General features: G+C 38.4%; 1 protein-coding gene and 2 long non-coding RNA genes across 5 annotated transcripts; all 3 read right to left on the bottom strand.

Annotated features, from left to right (window-relative positions):
- Positions 1 to 2008: 2008 nt before the first annotated feature.
- LOC124287423 lies at positions 2009 to 11801 on the bottom strand. Its single transcript, XR_006901267.1, has 2 exons — positions 11077 to 11801; positions 2009 to 2095 (listed from the first exon to the last, which is right to left on the bottom strand). It is a non-coding gene; the product is annotated as an uncharacterized LOC124287423 (long non-coding RNA).
- On the bottom strand, positions 2260 to 2831 carry LOC124287422. The gene is made up of 2 exons (XR_006901266.1): positions 2726 to 2831; positions 2260 to 2439 (listed from the first exon to the last, which is right to left on the bottom strand). It is a non-coding gene; the product is annotated as an uncharacterized LOC124287422 (long non-coding RNA).
- Positions 11802 to 13651: 1850 nt separating the features above from the next.
- On the bottom strand, positions 13652 to 22417 carry LOC124287421 (BTB/POZ domain-containing protein 17-like). 3 transcript variants are annotated; one of them, XM_046723962.1, is made up of 4 exons: positions 22303 to 22403; positions 21412 to 21567; positions 18193 to 18559; positions 13652 to 17656 (listed from the first exon to the last, which is right to left on the bottom strand). In XM_046723962.1, the coding sequence occupies exons 3-4, from the start codon at positions 18544 to 18546 to the stop codon at positions 16565 to 16567; spliced, it is 1446 nt and encodes a 481-aa protein (XP_046579918.1). In that variant the 5' UTR covers positions 18547 to 18559; positions 21412 to 21567; positions 22303 to 22403; the 3' UTR covers positions 13652 to 16564. The 3 variants fall into 3 exon arrangements, with proteins under 3 accessions (XP_046579918.1, XP_046579919.1, XP_046579920.1); XM_046723963.1 differs by lacking the exon at positions 21412 to 21567 and having other exon boundaries at positions 22303 to 22417; XM_046723964.1 differs by lacking the exon at positions 21412 to 21567 and having other exon boundaries at positions 18193 to 18556.
- Positions 22418 to 22623: the final 206 nt, after the last annotated feature.

Raw genomic sequence — 22623 nt, 5'->3', positions numbered from 1 at the left:
TATACTCTTTTCTATTCAGGAGTGTTGAATGATGAACGTGACATTACGCCATAAGTCTCTCCTATAATGTTAGAGGTCTGTGTGATCAATGTGAATATATTCTAAACATCAAATGTGCTACCATGGTTTCAGGGTTTGAAATATCTATGCAAATGACTGTTTTCAATTTTGTGAAATTCATCTTTAATACAGTCATGCTCGGTACCAATGTATACCTTGTTTTGGTTTGTGGTACGTTCCAGAACCTGTGGTAAATCCATCCCACGGGTTCATCAGCTGTGTATTTGTCTGTTTCAAACCATTACATTTTAACATTTCTGTAATATCTTAACACTCCTCATGTCAAAGTACACATTGATGTTTTAATCATGTGTAAATGAACCAGAATTTCATTTCAGGATGGCTGACATTGTGATGCAATATTAGTAATTTATTCAGATTACTGTGCCCAGTTTATTCAGATGTGTTTCTATGTGGTGTTCAGATTTGATATACAACATGGCCTTTATGATGCCATCTTAAAAATATTGTTTCAATCACAATTTTGGCATACTGTGTGCTGTTTATAGTTGGCTACCATTGTAATCCTGTTCAACGCTAAATAAGAATACAGTTTGCATGTTATTTACAATTAACATTCTGATTGTGTTGTTAACATGGCCATTGTGGTAGCCATGTTGAAATGTTTATAACCATTTCAAACTTTCTCATAATTTATATGAGATTTGTTTAGTTCTTGGTTTTCTTGAAAGGGTTGATATCTAAGGTATCAAGTATATGTTTTATATGTTTTTGCTTAAATAAAGTTTTTTTCAAGAGTATATATTTGGTGAAGGATGCCCATCTGTCCTCAAGGGTGGAATTCTTCTATTAAACAGACTGTCCTCATGTTTGGTGCATGGCATGAAATACATAAGTTATATTATGATTTTATGTCCTGAATGTCATGGAATATGACATATATTTCATCAAGTAAATTTATATTTCATCAAAGTCTGAAGTGTATATTTTCATACAAAAAAATGTAACTTCTGATTTTCCATGGAACAAATGTTCATATGTGTTATTTATGTATGTTTTTACAGTATATATCTGTACTTAATGATACTCATTAAATGTGCTTTGTGTGTTGTTGAAGATTCAGTTTAATCTTATCTTCTCTCAGAAAGTGTCCTTTGAGGTTTAGGAGCCATGTTGATTTCCATGTCTTTTAGCAATTGTCATGAAGTGTTTCAACAGGTGTTGTGGCCAAATGTCCATGACAGCATCTGGTCTTGTCAAATAATGATATAAATGAAGGCAAAACATAGCTCATCAACATTTGTGGACATCTTAGGTACAAAAACAGTAAATAAATACATCACGCTGCATTTTTACATTCAAAAGATCAACTTGTGCAATAACACATGGAACCATTACATCCTCTTTCGGTGTACCTGACCCATCTCATGTCATGCCTTATTCTGTAATGTCATGAATGTCAGGTTACTTAGCAACAGGAAAAATGAAGTTTGTTCAGAAAATAGTTTAATATTCAACAGCGACATGGCTCATGCTTCGGGTTGATAAGTGAGGATTTATTAAAACAGACAATGCCCTATTCTGTTAATTCATTTGATCATAAAATTCATTAAAGATACTTTAGACTAACAAATCATCAAAATATATATGGTTGAGTTTCCACAGTGTGGATTAAAGAGGTTTCATTTTAGTGTAGTGTTTTTACGGTTACTATTCATGAAAATATGTCCACATTCTGTCTAAACAGACTGTAGGAAACTTATATATATGTAATATACCTTGTATTATGCATTTGTAGAGCACGTAATATCCACCTCAATATCCACCTCACGTTAAATAATAACTCAATTCACTGCTGGGTGAACAGAGACAATATTGAAGAAACTCACAAACATAAGGGAATACTCATAGGTTTGGTTTTTTTGTATCACAAAATAATTTTTTATATTTTAGACTTATGTAGTGAACTTTCCTTATAAATAATTACTTATTTATCAATATTTTATTCATTTTGAGGTTATAATATCATCATGCTTGGTTTCTGTTATCTTCATAGCCACATGGAACTTCCTCGCTTGACTTGGTTACATTGTCATCGGTTCCCATGCGCAGACATCATATCCACCTTCGATTATTTACCCTTAATGTGTTCATCTATGTCTGTTTTATTATGGACTTGTTTTTGGGTATGAAATCTATTGTTTGCAATGTGCTTATTCAACACTTTATCACCTCAAATTAAAAGTATTAGAATAACAGCTCTTACAGTGAAATCAGAAGATAATAACATAATTCCATGTTGGTATGAGTATTTTCTGCACCGGTTAATGTATGTTACAACGGATTTGTTTTCTTTTCATAAATTCACACCTGAATATTTTGAGAAAACTGAATGTGTCTCAAATCTCTCTTTCAGACCTTCTCTGACCGCCTCCGTGGTGTAGTGGTTATTCGTCCGCCCGGAGAGCGGAAGGTCGCGGGTTCGATCCCGACCGCGTCATACCAAAAGACAGTATAATGTGTCTGAGTGGGGTATTCATGCTTCACTGCGGCATGTTATCTCAGTGGGCTAGCACTATAAAACCAGCTTAAGTCTGGGCTAGTACAAGCAGCCGCACATACACACGCATGCACGTCGTCATATGAGCGAAATATTCTCAAGCACGATGTTAAACCCAATTTCACCTCACCTCACCTTTCAGACCTTCTCTATTACGTATGTTATGCATCTAATGAACATTTTCAGTTTCAGTCCATCATTCACAACCTCTGGTTGGTTAAATGATTGTTTCATAATGTCAACCTTGAAATATCGTCATGACTTTCATAGCAGGGTCATGAATCTGTAGATATTTTGTATCCAAATAGTACATGTGTTGAATTTTGACTGACAGGAAAACCGTGAGCTTGAACAACGCTGAGTTCATGTTAAAGGAACTTGGTTGCCATGTGTGATCGAAAGTGACTTTCTGGTAATACATGTACTTGCCTGTCCACTGCCGTTGTCTACAGTTGCATAATGTGTAGGGTATTTTTTCAGAATTTTATATGTCAGAGTGATAGTTCCAACTACTTATATGTCAAATCTTTTTACATGAGAAACATTTACAGTTTTCTTTTCGCATGTTTGACACCGTTGAATATTGTATATATCATCAAATGAAAATATTCCATTTGTAATCTTGTTTTGTGTTATTTCGTTTGATTACCATGTGATGAAGTGCTGTATATACAGTCAAATCCCCATGAGTCGAATCTCTGGGGACCAAGTAATAAATTCGACTTATCGATGTATTCGAGACATAGGTATATCTACGACGGTAGAAAAAAAGATGATCCAGTCCAAATTCCTCCACCTAAGCATATGTTTATCTAATGATTTCCCTATCACTAATAGGGGCACCTTATCAGTTCCAGTCTGATTAGCACAGACAGTGATTTCCGTAAAAAATCACTAATCTGCCTTTTGAACTCACCGTCAAAGGCGGAAAGGTGTGAGCCGCACTGGTTTGTTAATTGGATCAGTTTGCTACACCAATCAACTTCTCATTGACTGACTTCGGCTTATGTATACAAGATTGCTGTTGTTTGAATCGCATGGGACCAAATTTTCTTCTCGAGTCATCGTGTGTATTTATGAGACGAATTCGTGTAACCAGTATTCAAATGATGACAACTATAACAGGGAATGGTCGGGACTGACAGGTACTTCGAGTTATGCATAATGTTCGAGACACCGGCATTCGACTCATCGGGATTTGACTGTATTACCGATGCAACGCGGGGAGTGGAGGTCGGCGTTCAGTCCCTGGCCAAGTCATAGGAAAGAGCATGAAAGATTATACTTGTTACACTGCCCAGTGCTCAGCATTCAGGAGATGAAACAGACAATGGTTGGAGCCAGTTGACCCCCGAGTGGGGAAGTCATGATAAATTGCTGCATGGTATATCAGTGGGCCAGTACCATAGGCATTAATATAGACCAGTACAAGCAGCCGCGACCACACGATCAAGAACATAATTGTAATGAAGTAACTTTGATTTGGTTATTGTTTAATGCTCCAGCTATATGGTGGCAGTCAGTAAATAATCGAATCTGGACTAGACAATCTAGTGATCAACATCATGAGTATTGATCTACACAAGTGGGATACGATGACATGTGTCAACCAGGTCAGCAAGCCTGACCACCCGATCCCGTTAGTCGCCTTTTACGACAAGCATGGGTTGCTGATGACCAATTCTAACCAAGATCTTCACGGGTGAAATAACTTTGAAAGCATTGATGAACCCATTATGTCTCACCCCACCCTACAAAATACTCATGATTTTCATTAAGAAAATTATTCCTAATTTCCACCTTGGGGCGATGGGGTAGCCTAGTGGATAAAGTGTTGGCTTGTCAAGCTGAAGAACCGGGTTTGAGGTTCAGGCTCATAACGCCGACCTTTCGACCAAACTTTACGGTTGAGTGAAATATAAAGGTCGACGTCCTGAGACTAGTTTCATTTTGCCAATTAATAATGGATCACGAGGACAATGTAGGATCAAAGAGTTGTTAGAAGAGGATAATCCGGATTATGCGGATGAGAGCGCACCTAATGAGAAGATGACAACAGATGACAGATTTTTATCAGTTGACAGATTTTAGCATTTTTAATAAATACATCGTAAATTCCTATAGCATACATTTTTTCACAGATTTTAACCTAAATGCAATTTGTGGGATGCTGAATCAGCAAACTGCCTCACGGACAGTGTTCCTTGTTCAAGCTGGTGACAGATGTCATCCAGTCGTCGCTCCAAATCCCTGTATTTTGACTTCTTGGACGGACGATTCTGGCCAGCCGCATACTCGACCAGCTTGTTTTCGTTGTTGGTCTGTTCTCGTGACAGCAACGCGACACAATCTCCAAAATGTTTGGATGAGCCTTGCCGACGTATTTCTTCAGGCGTGAATGCCACCCTTCTAGGTGGATGTTTGTTCTTGGCCCATCTGTGTTGTGGTGGTTCCATTGGGTCATGTGCAGATCTCCCTCCACCCAGAAGTTGGTCATGTAGTTTCCGAGTTGTCGGCAGCGGTCTTCATCAGTCTGTTGCAGTACATATCCAAGATATCCAGTCTCGTTTTCTCTTGCTGACTCTGTACAATAACCCGCCAACAACCAAGTAACGACCGCCGCGAGCTGTAGGGATGAATCTCTGATCGAACTGTGCATTTGCCATAGATATTTATACCAAAGATATGAACAGTGTTCAGTATTGGCACTCTACTAAAGTGTTATTGTAAACTTTTCAATCAAGTATAAGACAAAATATTATGGATGTCAACTTGACTTGACTTGTTGACTTGAAAGTGACATGTGCGACGAGCTCACCTTATCAAAACATCTAGAGTAGATTATCCGCAACGCTAATTAAGCCTAATCAGAACCTAACCTTCAAAGGAAACCGCAGGTCGGCGTCCTGAGACGACACCGGGTTTGATTCCCCACATGGCTTCACTAATTTCCACTTAAATAACATTGTGTTTTAAAAAAAAAGAAGACTTCCTTGGTGCAAAAGTAAACAATTTCCTATGGATTTATGCCAATAGGTTAAATCATTTTAAGAGCGGGCATTATTCTCCTCACAATGTTGGCTGCAGTTAATGATATATGGTAAGTAGTTTCAGAAAAGGTTTAACATTTCATAGGCTTTTCCATCAGTTTGACAGCCCCTGCATGTTATTCACACTGGAGCTGTTTGTAGAATTAATATTCTATGTATGACGTCCTCCAGTTGTTTTCATCGGACCTTGACCATGGTAGGTTTAATTGTCCACATGGTCCATACTAAACTTGAGGGACAAACAGAGTATTTTCAGGACATTTTCAATCACCTTTCATAGGCTTGAAGTAACGCCCTGTAAACTTTACAACAGGGCTCCATGTGAACTCCACATTGATGTCAAAATAACCTCTAAAAATAGGCAGAGTACCAGTTTTACCAATTAGGATCCAGGTTTAGTCTCTTCCTTCATGGGTGCTCACAAATTCATGGAGACAAAATCATTGTAATTATTTCATGAACCACAGAGTAAATAGTAAGTCAGAGGTGCTTAATGACAGTTCAAAGAATATTTTAATACTAGCTTATATCAAAGCCTAGTTTCTGCCCTATATATTTCAATCCTCCTTTTCTCAAGGGGATAGCACAATCTGTTACAGTCATAAGAGTTACAAAATGATGAGGTCGACACCCATATAAATACAAGCACCTCGGTGAATCAACTGAAAACCACTTTGAAAATATTTTGGAATAATTTCATCACATATTTCACAGGTGGTGTCATGGCCATTGCAGCAATGTTTTGTGAACCCAGAAGCTGATTTTGTAAAACTTTCTAACTGGAAAATAGATCTGTGTTATAGTCCTCTTGTATTTTGGCACAAAAAATGTTACGCTTGAAATGGCAAGGAGGAAACAAGGCCTCGAGACTTTGATACTGGTATACCTCTGTGTACATGCCTGTCTAGGAAAGAGTTAGTACCAGATGCAAATAGAAAATTGACAGAGGGGGACAGTCACAAACATGATACTCCACAAATAAGATTTGTCAACAAAAATTAAGCAGTAATCAACACACATACCGGTAGTTGCAAATTAATTACATACTTGGTCTGTGAAGCTGTCTGTAAAATATACAAGAATACGTGGATTGTCTAGTGCACAGTCTTTTCCGGGTGTAGACCTTGGTCGGAAGCACTTATTGGAGTATGGCTTGTATTGCCACAAATGCGGTATATTGAACAGGTGTTTACACACACCAATTGTCCCAAAATACAAAGACCACAACTTGGCTTAATATGGGATTAAAACCAATGACCTTTGGATCCTGAAACAGCTAAGGGGAGCAACTCAACTGATCTAAGAATCAATCTCTGTACTCATCTGAAATAATCTGATGAAAAGACAAAATTTAATTTGGTGAAAAGAATTTATTCGTGTCTTTGTGCTTACAAATCGGAATATGAAACTGGTTAAGCCCATGGCCATTAAAGATATGACTTGCTATGGTTACATGAGTGGTAGAAAGTCAGTGACCCAAGTGTCGGTACTAAACCATAAGAAACGTGAATGACACTTCCAAATTTTACACATTATGATAAAAAATCATTTAGGTTACCAATGTCCCCACTTCCAAACAAACGTATTTCAATATTTTGAAAAAGGTATTTTATCCTTACACTTGGACAGCAATGTTTCATCTAATGATGAAACCGCCCCCGTGGTGTAGTGGTTAGAGCGTCCGCCCGGAGAGCGGAAGGTTGTGGGTTCGATCCCCAACCACGTCATACCAAAAGACGTTAAAATATGGTACTTGTTGGTCCCTGCCTGGCGATCGGCATTAATGGGTACAACAAGGACTGGTCGGCTCGGAGTCAGTATAATGTGTCTGAGTGGGGTATTCATGCTTCACTGCGGCATGGTATCTCAGTGGGCTAGCACTATAAAACCAGCATAAGTCTGGGCTAGTACAAGCAACCGCACATACACATACACACGCATGCACGTCGTCATATGAGCGAAATATTCTCAAGCACGACGTTAAACCCAATTTCACCTGACCTCATCTAATGATGAGTTAGTGAGTTGGGTAAAAGCCATTTTGAACATTATTTCTATTATATATCATGACATGTCCGCTTAATGTCGGGGGGTAGCTTGGAGTGATGTAGGTCTTAAATATTCACCACTTTAGATGGTGGACAAAACCAAGAAACAATCGGGTTGAAACATCAACCAAAATATCCTGGCATGCCAAAGGTACACAACTCTATACAGCCCACTTGTGTGCCTCTGACCACTCAGTAACTGAACCATCAAGTGCCAGCATCCCAAGAATGAGGCCAGTATAAAAAGGTTTTAAATTACTACTCATGAAAAATATGCTGATGTTTACCACGTCAGAAAGGGTTGCCAGACACATAAAGAAATCAGGTCTTGTTTAATCCAATATCTGTGTATCCTGTTACAGCCAGGGGATGCAACTCTCTGTAAGGAATTTGTGAATAGCACCACTAGAGTGCTGGTGTCTACTTTGGAAGATTTCAGTGCAGTTTATATTTTCTTGAGAATCTAATGTTATGACGTTAGAATAATTAAGAATTAATATTTGTTACCAGAATTTTAAACATTCTAGCAAAATAAGCAAACATAAATTAAGCATCAGTTCTAAACTTACAGTAAAAGGGGATGTGTCTTCTTTTAATAAAGCATGGCCAGGGTTTCTTAAAGAGAGGTAGGCACAAGTGTAACCAATAATTTCTTGTGGAATAATGTACAAGTGTATCACGAGCCAGACGAGCAAGTCTTGTGTATCATAAACATAAACAAATAGGAATTTGCAAGATATTTAACAATGTGTATCAGATCATATGGCATTTTATAAAAAGAATAAGTGTATTATAATATATTCCAAAAGGAATGTTCAAATATGATAACTAATTCTAAGGTGTATGACTATTCCATCTGCAAGGAAGCATAAAACACTCCATTTTCTACTTGAACAATAACTGAACACAGGTTGTACAGTAAGAGAACAAAAACTATCACTAACAGAACACGTCACAACCATATCAACACAGTGCGTACAGTAGCAGAGCAGTTTGTCCATTACTGAATCCACCTTGTGTAGTAACAGAACTGTGCATACAGGAACAGAACATAGTTTGTAACAGAATGCGTTAAGTACAGTAGGTAACAGAATACACCCTATAGAGTAAGAGAACACATTGCATACAGTAACAAGCCAGAGTTTGCATCACAACAGAACAGTGTTTACACAGAACCAAGTTCCAGCAATAAAACAACACAGCCTAGAACAGAAAAGTGTGTAATGTAGCAGAACACAGTTCATACAGTAACAGAACACACTTCGTACAGCAACAGAACAGTGTGTAATGTAACAGAACACAGTTCATGCAAAAGAACACAGCCCATGGGGTAACAAAACAGTGTGTAATGTAACAGAACACAGTTCATGCAGTAACAGAACACACTTCGTACAACAACAGAACAGTGTGTAATGTAACAGAACACAGTTCATGCAACAGAACACAGCCCATGGGGTAACAAAACAGTGTGTAATGTAACAGAACACAGTTCATACAGCAATAGAACACGGTTCATGCAGTAACAGAACACACTTTGTACAACAGAACACAGCCCATGGGGTAACAAAACAGTGTGTAATGTAACAGAACACAGTTCATACAGCAATAGAACACGGTTCATGCAGTAACAGAACACACTTTGTACAACAGAACACAGCCCATGGGGTAACAAAACAGTGTGTAATGTAACAGAACACAGTTCATACTGCAACAACATGGTTCATGCAGTAACAGAACACACTTTGTACAACAGAACACAGCCCATGAGGTAACAAAACAATGTGTAATGTAACAGAACACAGTTCATACAGCAACAACATGGTTCATGCAGTTACAGAACACACTTCTTACAACAGAACACAGCCCATGGGGTAACAGAACAGTGTGTAACGTAACAGAACACAGTTCGTACAGTAACAGAACACATATCGTACAACAGAACATAGCTCCTGCAAATACAGAGGCCCCCATCTGGCACAGGGGGAAATCACACAGCATCAAGTATCACAATGAACTGAAAGATTCACCTGGGATAATACTGAGTGAATGTAAAAGTTACAAAATCTAATAAACACAAAGCAAAATGGCTGACAAAACTCCAGCATTAGATATTCAGGAAGAAAATACACTATTCACCAAATAGTTATCCTGAATGTGTCATAGCCATTTGAAATAACTGTGATGCATTCCTAAAGATTAGCAGCCAATCAAATGTAGGGGAGGCAGAGGAAGTGACATCACAACCAATCAAATTACGCTCATTACAGAGGGAAATTCCGTCCTTACAAGGATGGCATTCTACACTAAGAAGATGTTTTAGATGAAAAGTGACACTGGCTCTAAAATTCTTGCTTGCTTCTATTACGCCTGGCCAGTCAGTGTATTTAGTCTGTTGCTTCTGACGCACAGACTGAAATTTAAAGCAAATGTTCTATTATTTGCCAGTTAGTGTAATGCTTACATGTTTTTCCATGGTCCGATCATAGTCCTAAAGGTAGTTTAAGCAAGGATTCACTGTAGTCCACAAGAAGCAATGAATACAACCTTCAAACCCTATCATTTCAGTGGCTGGCTATTTAAAGATATGGCTTTCATGTACACAAATGGCCATGGAACATTCAGGGTGCATGGACATCAATGTGGTTTATACATTACAAGAACGAATGAAGATGGCAAAAACCATCAGCTCTTTGAAAATATACACAATTATTAAACCAACAAACAAATTAAAAGAGGGTACATGTGTAATGATGTTCAAATATTCAACTTTCAATATTCAAAGTTCAGAAAATTTAATTCTTAGGATTAAAGGACACATGTAGGAACAATGCATACCATTCTCTAGTGAAGCATCGTAAAGTACTCTTATGAAAAGGAGTTATCTAAAGGCCAATCACGCAATGCCAACATTATTACACAACGACGAAGTCATTGAAAGCAGGGGCACAAATGTTAACATGGCTGAAACAGAAACACTCAAGTATTGTTGTCTAAATCTACTAACAACACAGTGTTCATGAGCATTGTTAGGACATTTCCAATTTTCAAAATAATTCAACAAATCACATAAACCTGAAATCTGATGAAAGCAACTTTTAAAAGCCTTTTTACCATTTCAGGAGTTATTAAGTGAATGAGTTTGGTTTAAAGTCGAGTTTAACAACATAACTATCATATGGTGGAAGGCTTTCAAAGCACAAAGTGATGCTGGGCATGGACGTTTACTGCTTTGGCGATAAACGTTTATCCGCGTGAAATCAAGAAACATAATTGGGTGAACCGACATCCAAACTCCATCCATCATTTCTGATAGCGTCAGAGATGCAAATCTGTACAATTAATTACAGTCACTCTAATGGCAAGACCACTCAAGCCCTTGTTTTAATCTTACAAGAACACTGTACAGTGAATTATATGTCCTACAAATTTAAAACTTGTTAGTTCTTCAGAGATTCACAGACAGCCAAAATTTGAACAAAACAAAAAGATACTTTCACCAGCGTTCTTGTCTTTTGGCATTTTATACCAAGAATAGACCTATAAGAGCAAGTTACATAAAGTGTCAGTGTTTTTATTTTGATAATATTATCCTGTTCATCTACAAGGACAGAACCATACCTCATGTTATTCTCCAATACACACCAATATATATTTAGAGAAAAATTATTTGACATAGGTATATAGAGTGTTCAACTGTGCAATCATCTGTGGAAACTAGTACTAACTAAAAGTGTTTAATCTTCATGCTATTTCACCCAGACAATGAAAAAATGTGGAAATGTCTGCAAGTGTATGGAATGGTATGAATGGCTAAAAATATTGAATGGAATGAAAAATATAATATCAGAAAGTGCATTACTATTTCTAAATATATAATCCAAGTTACAAACCTATTGCTTAGCCTCTAGTAAAATATTCAATGGCAAAATAAATGTATGAAAAGCATGTGGAACAATTTTTATGGATAGACAACTTCTTTAGTGCAACAGATGTGATGTTTCGGTGTAGATGCTAACAACGTTATGAAGCAAGTGAAACGTCTCATCTCTTGTAATAAAGAATTTGTCTATCCATACAAACTGTTCCTCTTCATTAAACCAGCTTCTAAATGCCGTTTAAAGAACAGAGTGCCGTTGTACAAAACAACCTAAGCGCTAAGGCTACCTTAAGCCTATGTTAAGGTATGGGAGTTAGGGTCACCTTAGCGCTAAGATCGCTTTGTACAACAGCAACCTGAAATGTAGGAGACAGCTGATCAGGTCATCTCAAGACTGACGACATCAATGAAATATGTGGTAGGTAGGTTGTAATAACAAAATTGGTAATGCTCTCAAAATGATCATTCTGGGCTTTTAACATTTAATTGCATTGATAGACTTTCAAAGATAAACAAAGACTTTTTGGTATTCTTCATAATATCTTGAATTTGTGTTACATATCTGAGGAGTAAACAAATATAATTCAGTAAAAAAATAATAACTTTATTTCATATTTGATTGAACTGCTTTGGACTAGATATGTAAATTGGTGTATATATAACACCTCACTAATGCCATAACATGGAGTGAAGATTTAACCCATCGTTACAATAAGTTGATACATAATAACACTACACATCATACAAGACCATAATATATTAATTACTACTACCCTGTAGATCCAAGTGTAACACTCTTGAACCATATTTTGGTTCAACTTCTGTAACATGCAGAACACAATTTTCCAGAGCATATTCCAAAACGTTCTGTTCCTTTTTTTCAGAATTTGACATCCATAAATTCCTCCAATTGTTATTTCAGTTGTATCATGTCATGTGTGTAATACAGGAATACATAATGGGACACCAGTTAGGTAGAGTGAGTGAGTATGGTTTTAAGCCGCTTTTAGCAATATTCCAGCAATATCACGGCAGGAGACACCAGAAATGGACTTCACACATTGTACCCATGTGGGGAATCGAACCAAGTTCTCACAAAGAACAATTTGTAGTAACTAAGTTCCAGCACTAGTCAATAAGGACTATTATCTTCGGGTTTTACAAGACTATACTTGCCAGCACAATTGAGTGGTCTCGGACCTACAGGTTAGCATGAATCTCAAAGGATGTGATGCCCCCAAGCACTGGAGTGTGGTGATGACAAGCCAAGGATCAGTATAGCTAGGAACTGGGATTTCCATTCCACAACAAGCAAATCCTGACATGGGTAAGGTACATAACTCTTTTCAGTAAATTGCAGCATCTAAGTCATTCCTGATGACTGGCAAATGGCTGACATTAAAAGTAAGTGTGGCAGACCATTCGAAATGAGACAGATCCAAATCTCCTTACAAATGTTACTTCTAGTATTTATGTTCTAGGGGAAGAGGACATAAACTTTATGTTGAATTAACATTAAGATCTCACCTAGGTTATTATTTCAAAAGAAAACTCAAAAGTGATGGACTATTGGTAAAAATCTGATTGATCATGTTCATTTGAACATGTAAAAAAAATAGGAGACTTTACAACAATGATAGGGTTGGGAAAAAACGTTATGTGGTCATTTGTAATCATAAGGATATTTGCAGCCCTAATGCAAGACTAAAACGTGTGCTGCCTAATTAATATATTATGGCCTTGATGGTTCCCTGAAGACAACACAAAATGCAATCTCTGTATCTGATCACTAAACCTTGGCATAGTCTGTACAGGTCAAGGTGGGGCTAGCTCTAGAGTTCCAATACAAAATGCCGACTCAGACTTGCAAGAACTGGCAATTGGTCTGAGCCTTCCTTCCTCCCCCTAATCAGAGAAATTGTCTTGGACTATTCCGAACTGGAAGCATCTCAATCATTCTCCAAGTATCAAAACGCTTCACAACTGTACCATGTCTGATACTGGTAATCCTTGTCACTTGTACCAATATTGATATGTTGACATGACGACCATATGACTAATGTAGTTTTAATGGAAGAAAAACCTGTCAGTGATCAAATGTTAAAGAGTAAGTTTTATTGCAATTTAACACAAAATATAAAGATCTTGATGATGAACATTTTGAACAAAAGTATCAGTATGTTTCATATATCTGAAATTGTCCATTCACTAAAACATATAGATCACAACCGGTGAAATAAATAATTTGTTGATGTAATTATCTTAAATCATAAATCCACACAAAATACAAAAGTTTATCATTCATTGTCAAAAGGACAGTTATGATCATGATGATGATGGAAAATGGAAAAACAGAACATGTATGGCACTCTTTCTATCCTTCCTCTAATGGCAATTGAACATGGATGAGATGCTATTTACTGCACAACAAATAACTGGCACTTGCAATAGCTCATGACAGTCAAGCACTTTTCTACAAATGTGATACGAACAATGAGACAAAAGTAGAAAAATATTGCAAAAAATACAAAACCCCTCAAATCTGCAAGAACAAAAGGAAAAAGGAGACTCCATGTGAGACACACTGACTGTGGAACAGTATTCCACTGTGGGATATTACAGGCAAAGCATACAAACATTACAACATGTTGATGGATTCAGTGGTGATAAAGTATATATTAGACCCTGTCTTAAGGAGCTCTCTGATAGAGCAAACACAGTCTTGGTACTTGAAGGATTCATAAAATATACATCTATTGAACATGAGATTGAAAGCAATACATGCCTCTATCATGTCATCCCCAGACATCAAGTATTGACAGTAGCAATCTAGAAGACCAATGGGATGCTCAAACAATACACCTGTCTTCTGTGAGATACATAAAAGTGTCACAAGCAGAATCAGGTGCACCAGGTTTCACTGGACAGAGAACATTGCTAGCAATTCTATCCAAAATGTAAGTGGACAAAATAACATAAATTGCAGGTCAGGAAATGTGAATACAACTAATCAAAATTGTAGATTGCATTTTGGTTAGAAATGCACAGTTTCGTGTGTCGGTGGTTGTTTTTGGAAATGTGAAAAATTCATGCAACATTTTGAGAGTCAAAGTTGCATCTTCTCAAGTGTAAATTTTTTTTTAAATCTTAGGATTGGGTCGAATTTTTGTCTCGGGCGTAATGAGAAACAAAAATATTTTTATAAATGGCCTAACCAGAAATCCCCATCCATAGAAAGGAAAAGCCTCCTGAGCATGTGCACTGTTCTGAAATCCTAAAGGTTCTGGGAAATCAAGCGTCACTTAACATCTCCAGCCTGGCGGCATCAGGCTCACGTCACCAAACATCATATACAGTAACATGCTCATCACTAACTGTTCTTTTGTCCTCACCACTTGCTGTATATCTCACTTGATATGCCTATAATGGACTAACGATAAAATCAACTACATTAGTGGTGTCTTGGAGTTGACTGTATAGATAGTTTACTGATTCGAAATAACACAGACCCAGGTAAATCCCTGTTAGCTGTAATTAATTTCAATCTTAATTGCAGCTGTACATGTCATAACAAAAAAAATATTCGCAGAAAAAGGTGGGCATGGAAAATCCATTGATTTTCTCAATATTGCATTCAATCGTGATTCAGCGACATCCAGCAGGATAGCTGTCGGTGGTACAAGAGCAGTCACTACAGAGGAATTAATAACATTCCATCTGTCACACAGAAGCAATCCTAATCACTACAACGTTTCCAGTAGACAAATAATGACCACTAATTGGCATACTAGCAACTGAAATGCTGAAATTGAACTCTGATCAATTACACTTTTGAAAACACAAAACATTTGTGTTCATCAAGAATGATTATCAATTTGGAATCCATAACATTTTCTTGTATACATGACACAGATACTGATAAATTCATTATAGTTTCGAACATATAGTGCTGTGCATTGCACTTTAGACCTTAGGAATCAAATGCAAACTTTTATATCTTAAATGCTTGTGTGTTTTTTCTTGAAAGGAAAAATCATTAAAAATACATGTTTCCCTCAAATGTCAGTGTGCAACTATTCCTTTTCACAACAGTCGTATGGCAACACATGCCTCCAAGAAAGTGTGACTGTCAGCACAGCTACAGAAACTGTTGGCAGACAACTTACAGTTTACACAAAGTGACTTTAAGTGACAGTTTACCGGTATTTGCCACAACCTTCTCAGCAGCATCAGTTGAAATCATTACTAGATTAACTGAAAATATGCTGTGACATCAATGTGATACATAACATGTTGAGCATTCCACAAAACACAAAAACATCCTTGTGGTCACAGGACACCAATGTTACAGCTTTCAGGCCAGTCAGCTGTACACATGGACAGGGCATTGTCAAGATGTACAGGTCAACGTCCTCCTCAAAGGTGACATGGAAAGTCAGTCAATAATGTAACGCATGCAAAAATGTGAACCAAGGGTCGCTCAACTCATCTGGACTGAATCATCTGACCCTACACATGCAGCTGTAGTTATAAGGAGTAAAGCTCACTGAGACAATGGACCGACATGAATTACCGTATATTACCGTAGATAAGCCGAATTTTGAGGACCAAAAATAGCAGTCTGTAAAAGGGGTTGGCTTATCTATGGGTTACACTTTCGTCAAACTTTTATTTCAGGGGGTAAGAAAATGACATCGTATCACTTCGCATGAACAAACAAACAAGAGAAGACGACTTTGTCAGTAAAGACATCAAATTTGCAATTAAACATCATTTTGACACTGATTTAAAAGGGTCAAGTCAGGGGTCGGCTTTTCTATGGGGTCGGCTTATCTATGGTAATATACAGTATGTAATTCACAATTCACCCTTAATTATACCATGTGACAATATCAACACTGAAATCTTAAGACAGATGGTACATATCCTAATGAAAAAAATCAACTGTTACTCAACAACCTTCATGGAAATCACATCTGAATGCAAAGAGATTAACATACACAATCGGCTATTCTACAGGCTTCAGAGCAATCTGCAGGATAAGATGATCGTCAACAAGCAGTGGCGAGTCAGGCTGACACAAGTCAGCAACTGTCACCTTCTTGTCCATCTCGGTGTCCGTGGTGTAGCGAGCCTTGGAGAAGTTCTTCTTCCCGGACACAGTGTGGAGGATCTGATCCCGGTCCACTATGGACAAGTAGTACTCGATCGGCCGGGGCTGGTCCAGAATCAGATTGGAGTACAGTACAACTCGGAAGTCATCACACTGGGCTGAGTAACCTTTCCGGTGGACCTTCAGCTCCCATTCCCACGTCTGAGCTGGGAAGGAAGAAGCACGGGTTGAGAATCTGAAACCCACTTCCGCACCTTTGGGACAGGCGGAGTAATGGGAGACCTGAAGACGTTTGTCCCATCGGAGATCTGTGTAGTTTCGTAGCAGGAAGCTGGAAGACATAAATTCCTTGACATTGGCTCGTTTTGTGAGTGGCAGGGCATGGAACTTGTAAGCCAGCATGAAGGCTTTCTGGAACAGCTCTGGATGTTGCTGGTACAGACTACTGGACTCTACTTCACAAAGCTGTTCTGAAGTCATCATTGGGAAGCGGATGTACTCCATCACTTCGGCCAGATTGCTCATCTGGGCCATGCGTTGAGGGTGAGCTTGGGACTGTATCCATTTTACTGTTGCCTCCCACAGCTCAAACTCATCCTTGGCACTGAGGTCAGAGCTTCGGAGAAACTCAATGAGCTGGTCCTTCTCAAGGTTGAGCCACTCTGCTTCCCACTCCTCGGAGCCAATAATCTCGTCCATTTTCTCAGCTAGTGCCCCCACGCATGCAGTGACAAGACGCTGGTGATAGCACTTGGTGGAGTACTGGAACCACACATGGAACACATCCTTCAGCTGGAGCTTCGGGATGATGTACGACACTGCGAATGTGATGCACACATTTCTAAGGTCTTCCACATTGTATTTGTCAGCAAGAATAAGCACTGGGAGAGTGTTGTCGATGTTGAGCTTGATATGGCAACCATAGAGAAACTTCAGAAACCTAGGGACCACAGTGTTACATATACTGTCCTCAACCAACTCCACATCCTGAAATGTTATTGAGAGAACAGTTTAATAAAGCAGTCGGGCATATAGCATATAGATCAAGTAATTTCTGTTGATATGTTTAATGTCAAAATGTGGAGATTATTGATGCATATCTACAAATGTTCTGTGGGTGACTAAAATCCCAGGCTTTTGGCCAGACGAGAAAACACTTGCCCACCCAACTGCCCCAAAGCTGCTCCGGAGAGTAGTCTAGTCAACATACATGGCATATCATCCTTATGTGAGAGGACAGAAGACATGGTATGTAGGTCGTATATGTTTACCTCTCTTCATGAATACTACAAGTGCAAGTAAAGAGCTGTGAGACAAAGTGTCATTATCAGGAGGAACCCAGGTTTTAGAGATTACCAATAGGTACGACGATAAACATGATGAGCAACCAATGGTTTAAGTATTTTCAAGCATGGCAATGTTTACTGCCTGGTAGATCAAGGACTGTGCCACAAAACATTAACCCATATTGATTCAGGTGAGCTAAAAATCTAAATGTCAAAATTAGGAATAACGGTACCAACCTTCTTTACAGAATTCGACCACTCAGAACTGAACATCCTCTCGAAGACATCACTGGCTCTGACTAGGACTATCTTGTGAGCATAGTATCTCTGTCCCGCAACAACCAAATTCACATCACTTAACAAGGAGTTATTGAAAAATTTGCTCTGTTCTGCTAGAGCCTGTCTCTCATTGCCATAACAGTCAATGCCTTCTGGACTTTTCAGCGCCAGCGAAATGGAGGTAGGTGACAGCGCCATGGATTGTGTGTTCGGGGTGAAGGTCACCCGGGCGGAAGATGAGCGTGTGTTGTCGGAGGCAGCATCTGTTGGAGAATCAATCTGAAGATTCTGTAGGTTCGGGGGAGAAGCCATGGATCTTCTCCTGCTGAATAAAAGAAAAAGATCTTTAGTCATCCCACAAGCAAGGAATCCCATCATGTGTTTATAGTACAAATCTTTCACACTTCAAAGGGTTCTGAGGTCTGGTCAGACTGAAACAGGATGCAACTCACAGCAACTTGCTGACCATTAAATAACAACAGATACAACAGTCAACCACTGACACCAGAAATACCAGTAATCCCATTTGGTGAGACTTGGGTGAGCTAAAAAAGCAATCAATATGAAAGGACATAAAGAACGTTATTACACCCAGTTTTTCAATACACTGCACTCAACAATATTCAAGCTATATGGCGTTGATGTCTTTCAGTGGCATTTAGAAGTTGTACATTGATGTCCAAGATATTTTTATGGATTAAACTTCTTTTTAATTTCTCTCACGACGTTTCGAGACCATTCCAGGTCCCTTCATCAGGTGAACTGATTTATATGGCGGTTGTCTGTAAATAATCGAGTTTGGACTAAACAATCCAGTGATCAACAGCATGAGCATCAACTGGGATACCATGACATGTGTCAACCAAGTCAGTGAGCCTGACCACCTGATCCCATTAGTCGCCTCTTACAACAAGCATGGGTTGCTGAAATTCAATGCTATCCTAGATCTTCACAGGGTTTTCAATAATGACTTGGAACTCAACCGTAACATGCTTAAGGAAGACTGCTGTCATGTTGAAAAACACTGTAACCTTTACAAAGAGTCACTTTCCAAACTTTCAAATTAATTATTTGGCTTGATAGATTTATTTAATGCATGCATGCAAATGAATCCACTAAGGTGGAATACAAAAAGAATGCATAGCAGTCCCTCAAGCAAGCTTTGGTTTATCTGAGGTAGTGTGCACCCAGCCACACATCGTTCTTCAACTCCTAAAGCGACCTATGTATAACTCCAGTATAGAATTCATAACAAAGAATACATGAATATTTCCCTGGCTGACATGAATAAACCTTCACCAAATCAAGGCCACACTGTATGAACGTCAGATTCCACCACAGTGTTCATGCAATGTTTGCCCCTTACACTACGATGGCTCATACTCCAATGAAAGTGAAACCCAATTTTAATATTTTTGTATGTCCCTAATTTATACCCTGAAGGATCTTCATAAAGAGTCATATTCAGTACAAGTGACTTTATGTTCACAACAAACAGCTGTTTCACAGAATGAAATAGTTGCTTAAAGGGCCACTGATCCAGAGCGATTAATGTTTCTCGCCAACAGTCTAATTTCGAAACCAAGTTGCAGGCTGGTCGGTACCTGCTCACTCGGCCGTGACGGGCACGGGGACTGGGCTACTGTCCACCTTGGCAGAATTTCTTCAACCTAAACATTAGGAAGGGTGGATGCCCATTATTTGAAAATATCCCTGGTAGTTCTTGTCTGACTGTAACAAAGAATCCCAGCAGTGTAAACATTTTCTGATTTTCATATCGTAAATATATGATGTTTATTACCTATGCTATGATATTAAAAACACACATTTGATGTATTTGAATCCGTAAACTAAACAACCCCACCTTGCCATTGCTAGAAAAATCTGAACATTTACTTAGGTAAATAGGTACGTACAGCAAATGCGTATATGTATTTCTTACGCAACAATGCAGTTCCGTTCGTACGCTCAAAACAGTGTCGGCCTATAAGTTTTTTGTCAGGCAATCAAAACTGCATGCAATACAGTGATTACTAATCCCTTTCTGTACCTCATGTTTGGTGGTAAACCTACACGTTATTTGTCATCATTCACTTGATGGTTAATGAATTTATAACAGGTATAATTAGTGGTAACACCACTCAGATTCCCCGACAAAGGTTCCCATTTGGCATTTCTTGTGTCTGGAGTAAATACTCAACATTATTAATTAAGGTCTGATGTGGCAAATGTATCACATCTTATGTAATATGCGCATGGAAGTGCAGCAAGAGGGATTATCAGTCCCTGTGCCTGTCACGGTCGAGTTACAAAAACAAACATCGATCAAAGGATTAACCGATAACACGCTGATTGAATGATTGCTTTTATCTCGCACAGTGGATTTGTCAAAAGGTAGTGTTTTTGTATGTAGATTTACTAATCTATACTGAATACACGCTGTCGTAAAGTGCCCGTGTAAAAACAACACCCTCCCTTCAAAGGATTAACCGCCAATACATTGATTGATTGCTCATTATTGGCTAACTGAATTACTTTTTTTAAAGAATGGCGGACACCATGCAATTAGTTGCCAGGTGTGCTATCTTAGGTGACCAATCAGACTCTACACCAGTTAAATAACCAAGACTTCAAAATGATCAGAAAGAGACTATTTGTCATTGGGAGTTCCGAAGTGGTTCCTCAGTAAAGTGGAAGTAGGCTGTCAGTGTTTATGTCATTTTAAGAAAAGAGTCCCCTAAAAAACGTACAATCCCAGAATGTGTCATTATCAAAATGAGTTTTGCAGTAATTAGTATGAGCCTGTATAATTGTTAACCTCATACTGTAAAAATTATATCATGTATCATGATGGTATATTGTGTATCTTGATGATCATTATTTGCACAGTTTGTATCATTACAAAGAGTATTTTTGCAAAATCTGAATTACTTGTTGCGCTAAACGGACACACTGGAACATAAAATACATGTCATATTTCATCCAATGATACAGATTATATCAACACGCAGATTGCTGTCTTTTCTAACTTCAAAATGGTATTACTTCAAACATTAACAATGCCTGTATTTCAAACATGAACACAATCAATGCAAAAAAATGAATCAGCTTGCAAAAACTACAAACAATCAAATACAAAAACATTCATGCCCAGCATTACACAGTAACAAATCTCACCCATAGCCAGCTTGACAGGAATGAGCTGCTAGCCCATGTCCGTGACCATTGTAACCTTCGGCAGAGAATATCTGTCGTGTTTGTTAGGTCCATGGCCACTGACGCACAGGTGGAAATCTAGTCGATTTGATTACATCAACACAGTAGAGACCCCACCTGAAGCGAGGTATGGGCTGAATGTCAGGTAAATAGACATTGAATGCGAAGTGACATTACACAGAACGTCCACCAGTAGGGAGTACAATGCCAGACTGGACACACCCACCCAGGAGCGACTTTGTCAACGATAAGCAAACACTGTCTGTCTGTCAAGGGGCCACACCATGGTGATAGGCAAACAGGATCTGTTTCTTCATATCACACACACATAAAAATGTCGATAAAACAATCAAGTCCCTGTCATTGTACTTTGTTGGTAGCTATATAAATTCTATCATTGTTAACTGCAAATAAAATATCAACTGGATATGTTTTGTCTGTTTAATAAACAGAAAAGACACAGTGCAACACATCTGTCACCACGGAAATAACTTCACTGTCCTCTAAATGTCAGCATCGTCTAGACAATTGTTCCCAAAAATCTGAATTGAAGCTTTAAATTTAATATGTATTTGACTGTACCCTTGAATTTATCTCATCAACCCCTGTAAAGAATGACGTGAATGTTTATCTATTTGCAGATAGACATTAGTCGAGGCTTACACATTGATCTTTCTGCTCCCATGGCTAATGTTATTACACTTGCTGCTGTCCTAAACTACACTGTCACTGTCAGAGACTAGATCTAAAATTAGATACCCAAAATAACCGAATCATTTCTGGATGCTTGGATGCGTCGTCCGTTCAAGGCTCAGCTTTATTAAAAACATTCGCTGTCGTCGTTATACGTACCAGTGTAAGTGCTGTTAGTCGACAAAACGCTTTGTGTGACAATATATTAGAGGCATTTTCGTCCATAGGACCAACGAGTCTCAATCTTTGTTTACATCGCTTCCGGATATATTGACTACGCATGCGCGGATATCAGCTGGTTCTGACGTAAACATTTCATTGATAAATTTGTCACGCGCGTCGACACACTCCAGCGCAGTGATGACTTAGCAGGAATTGTTTAGAAATAATCATGTTAACACAGACTATTCAGATATATATGTTAGTAAACCCTATCTATACGCTATAATGGTAACCTTTGAATTCAGTGTTATTTAGATA

The sequence above is a fragment of the Haliotis rubra genome, unplaced genomic scaffold (genome assembly GCF_003918875.1).
Source record: "Haliotis rubra isolate DU_JTF1 unplaced genomic scaffold, ASM391887v1 Scf40, whole genome shotgun sequence".
NCBI classification, from domain to species: domain Eukaryota; kingdom Metazoa; phylum Mollusca; class Gastropoda; order Lepetellida; family Haliotidae; genus Haliotis; species Haliotis rubra.
The sequence above is the reverse complement of the archived record's forward strand: the minus strand, read 5'-3'. Positions and strand labels throughout refer to the sequence as shown.

Bases quoted from the DNA above. Each gene is read 5' to 3' on its own strand.
- LOC124287421 (XM_046723963.1), bottom strand. From the start codon at position 18,546: ATGGCTTCTCCCCCGAACCTACAGAATCTTCAGATTGATTCTCCAACA. The intron at 17,657-18,192 runs GTTGGTACCGTT...ATAACATTTCAG, and splicing joins GGTCGAATTCTGTAAAGAAG to GATGTGGAGTTGGTTGAGGA.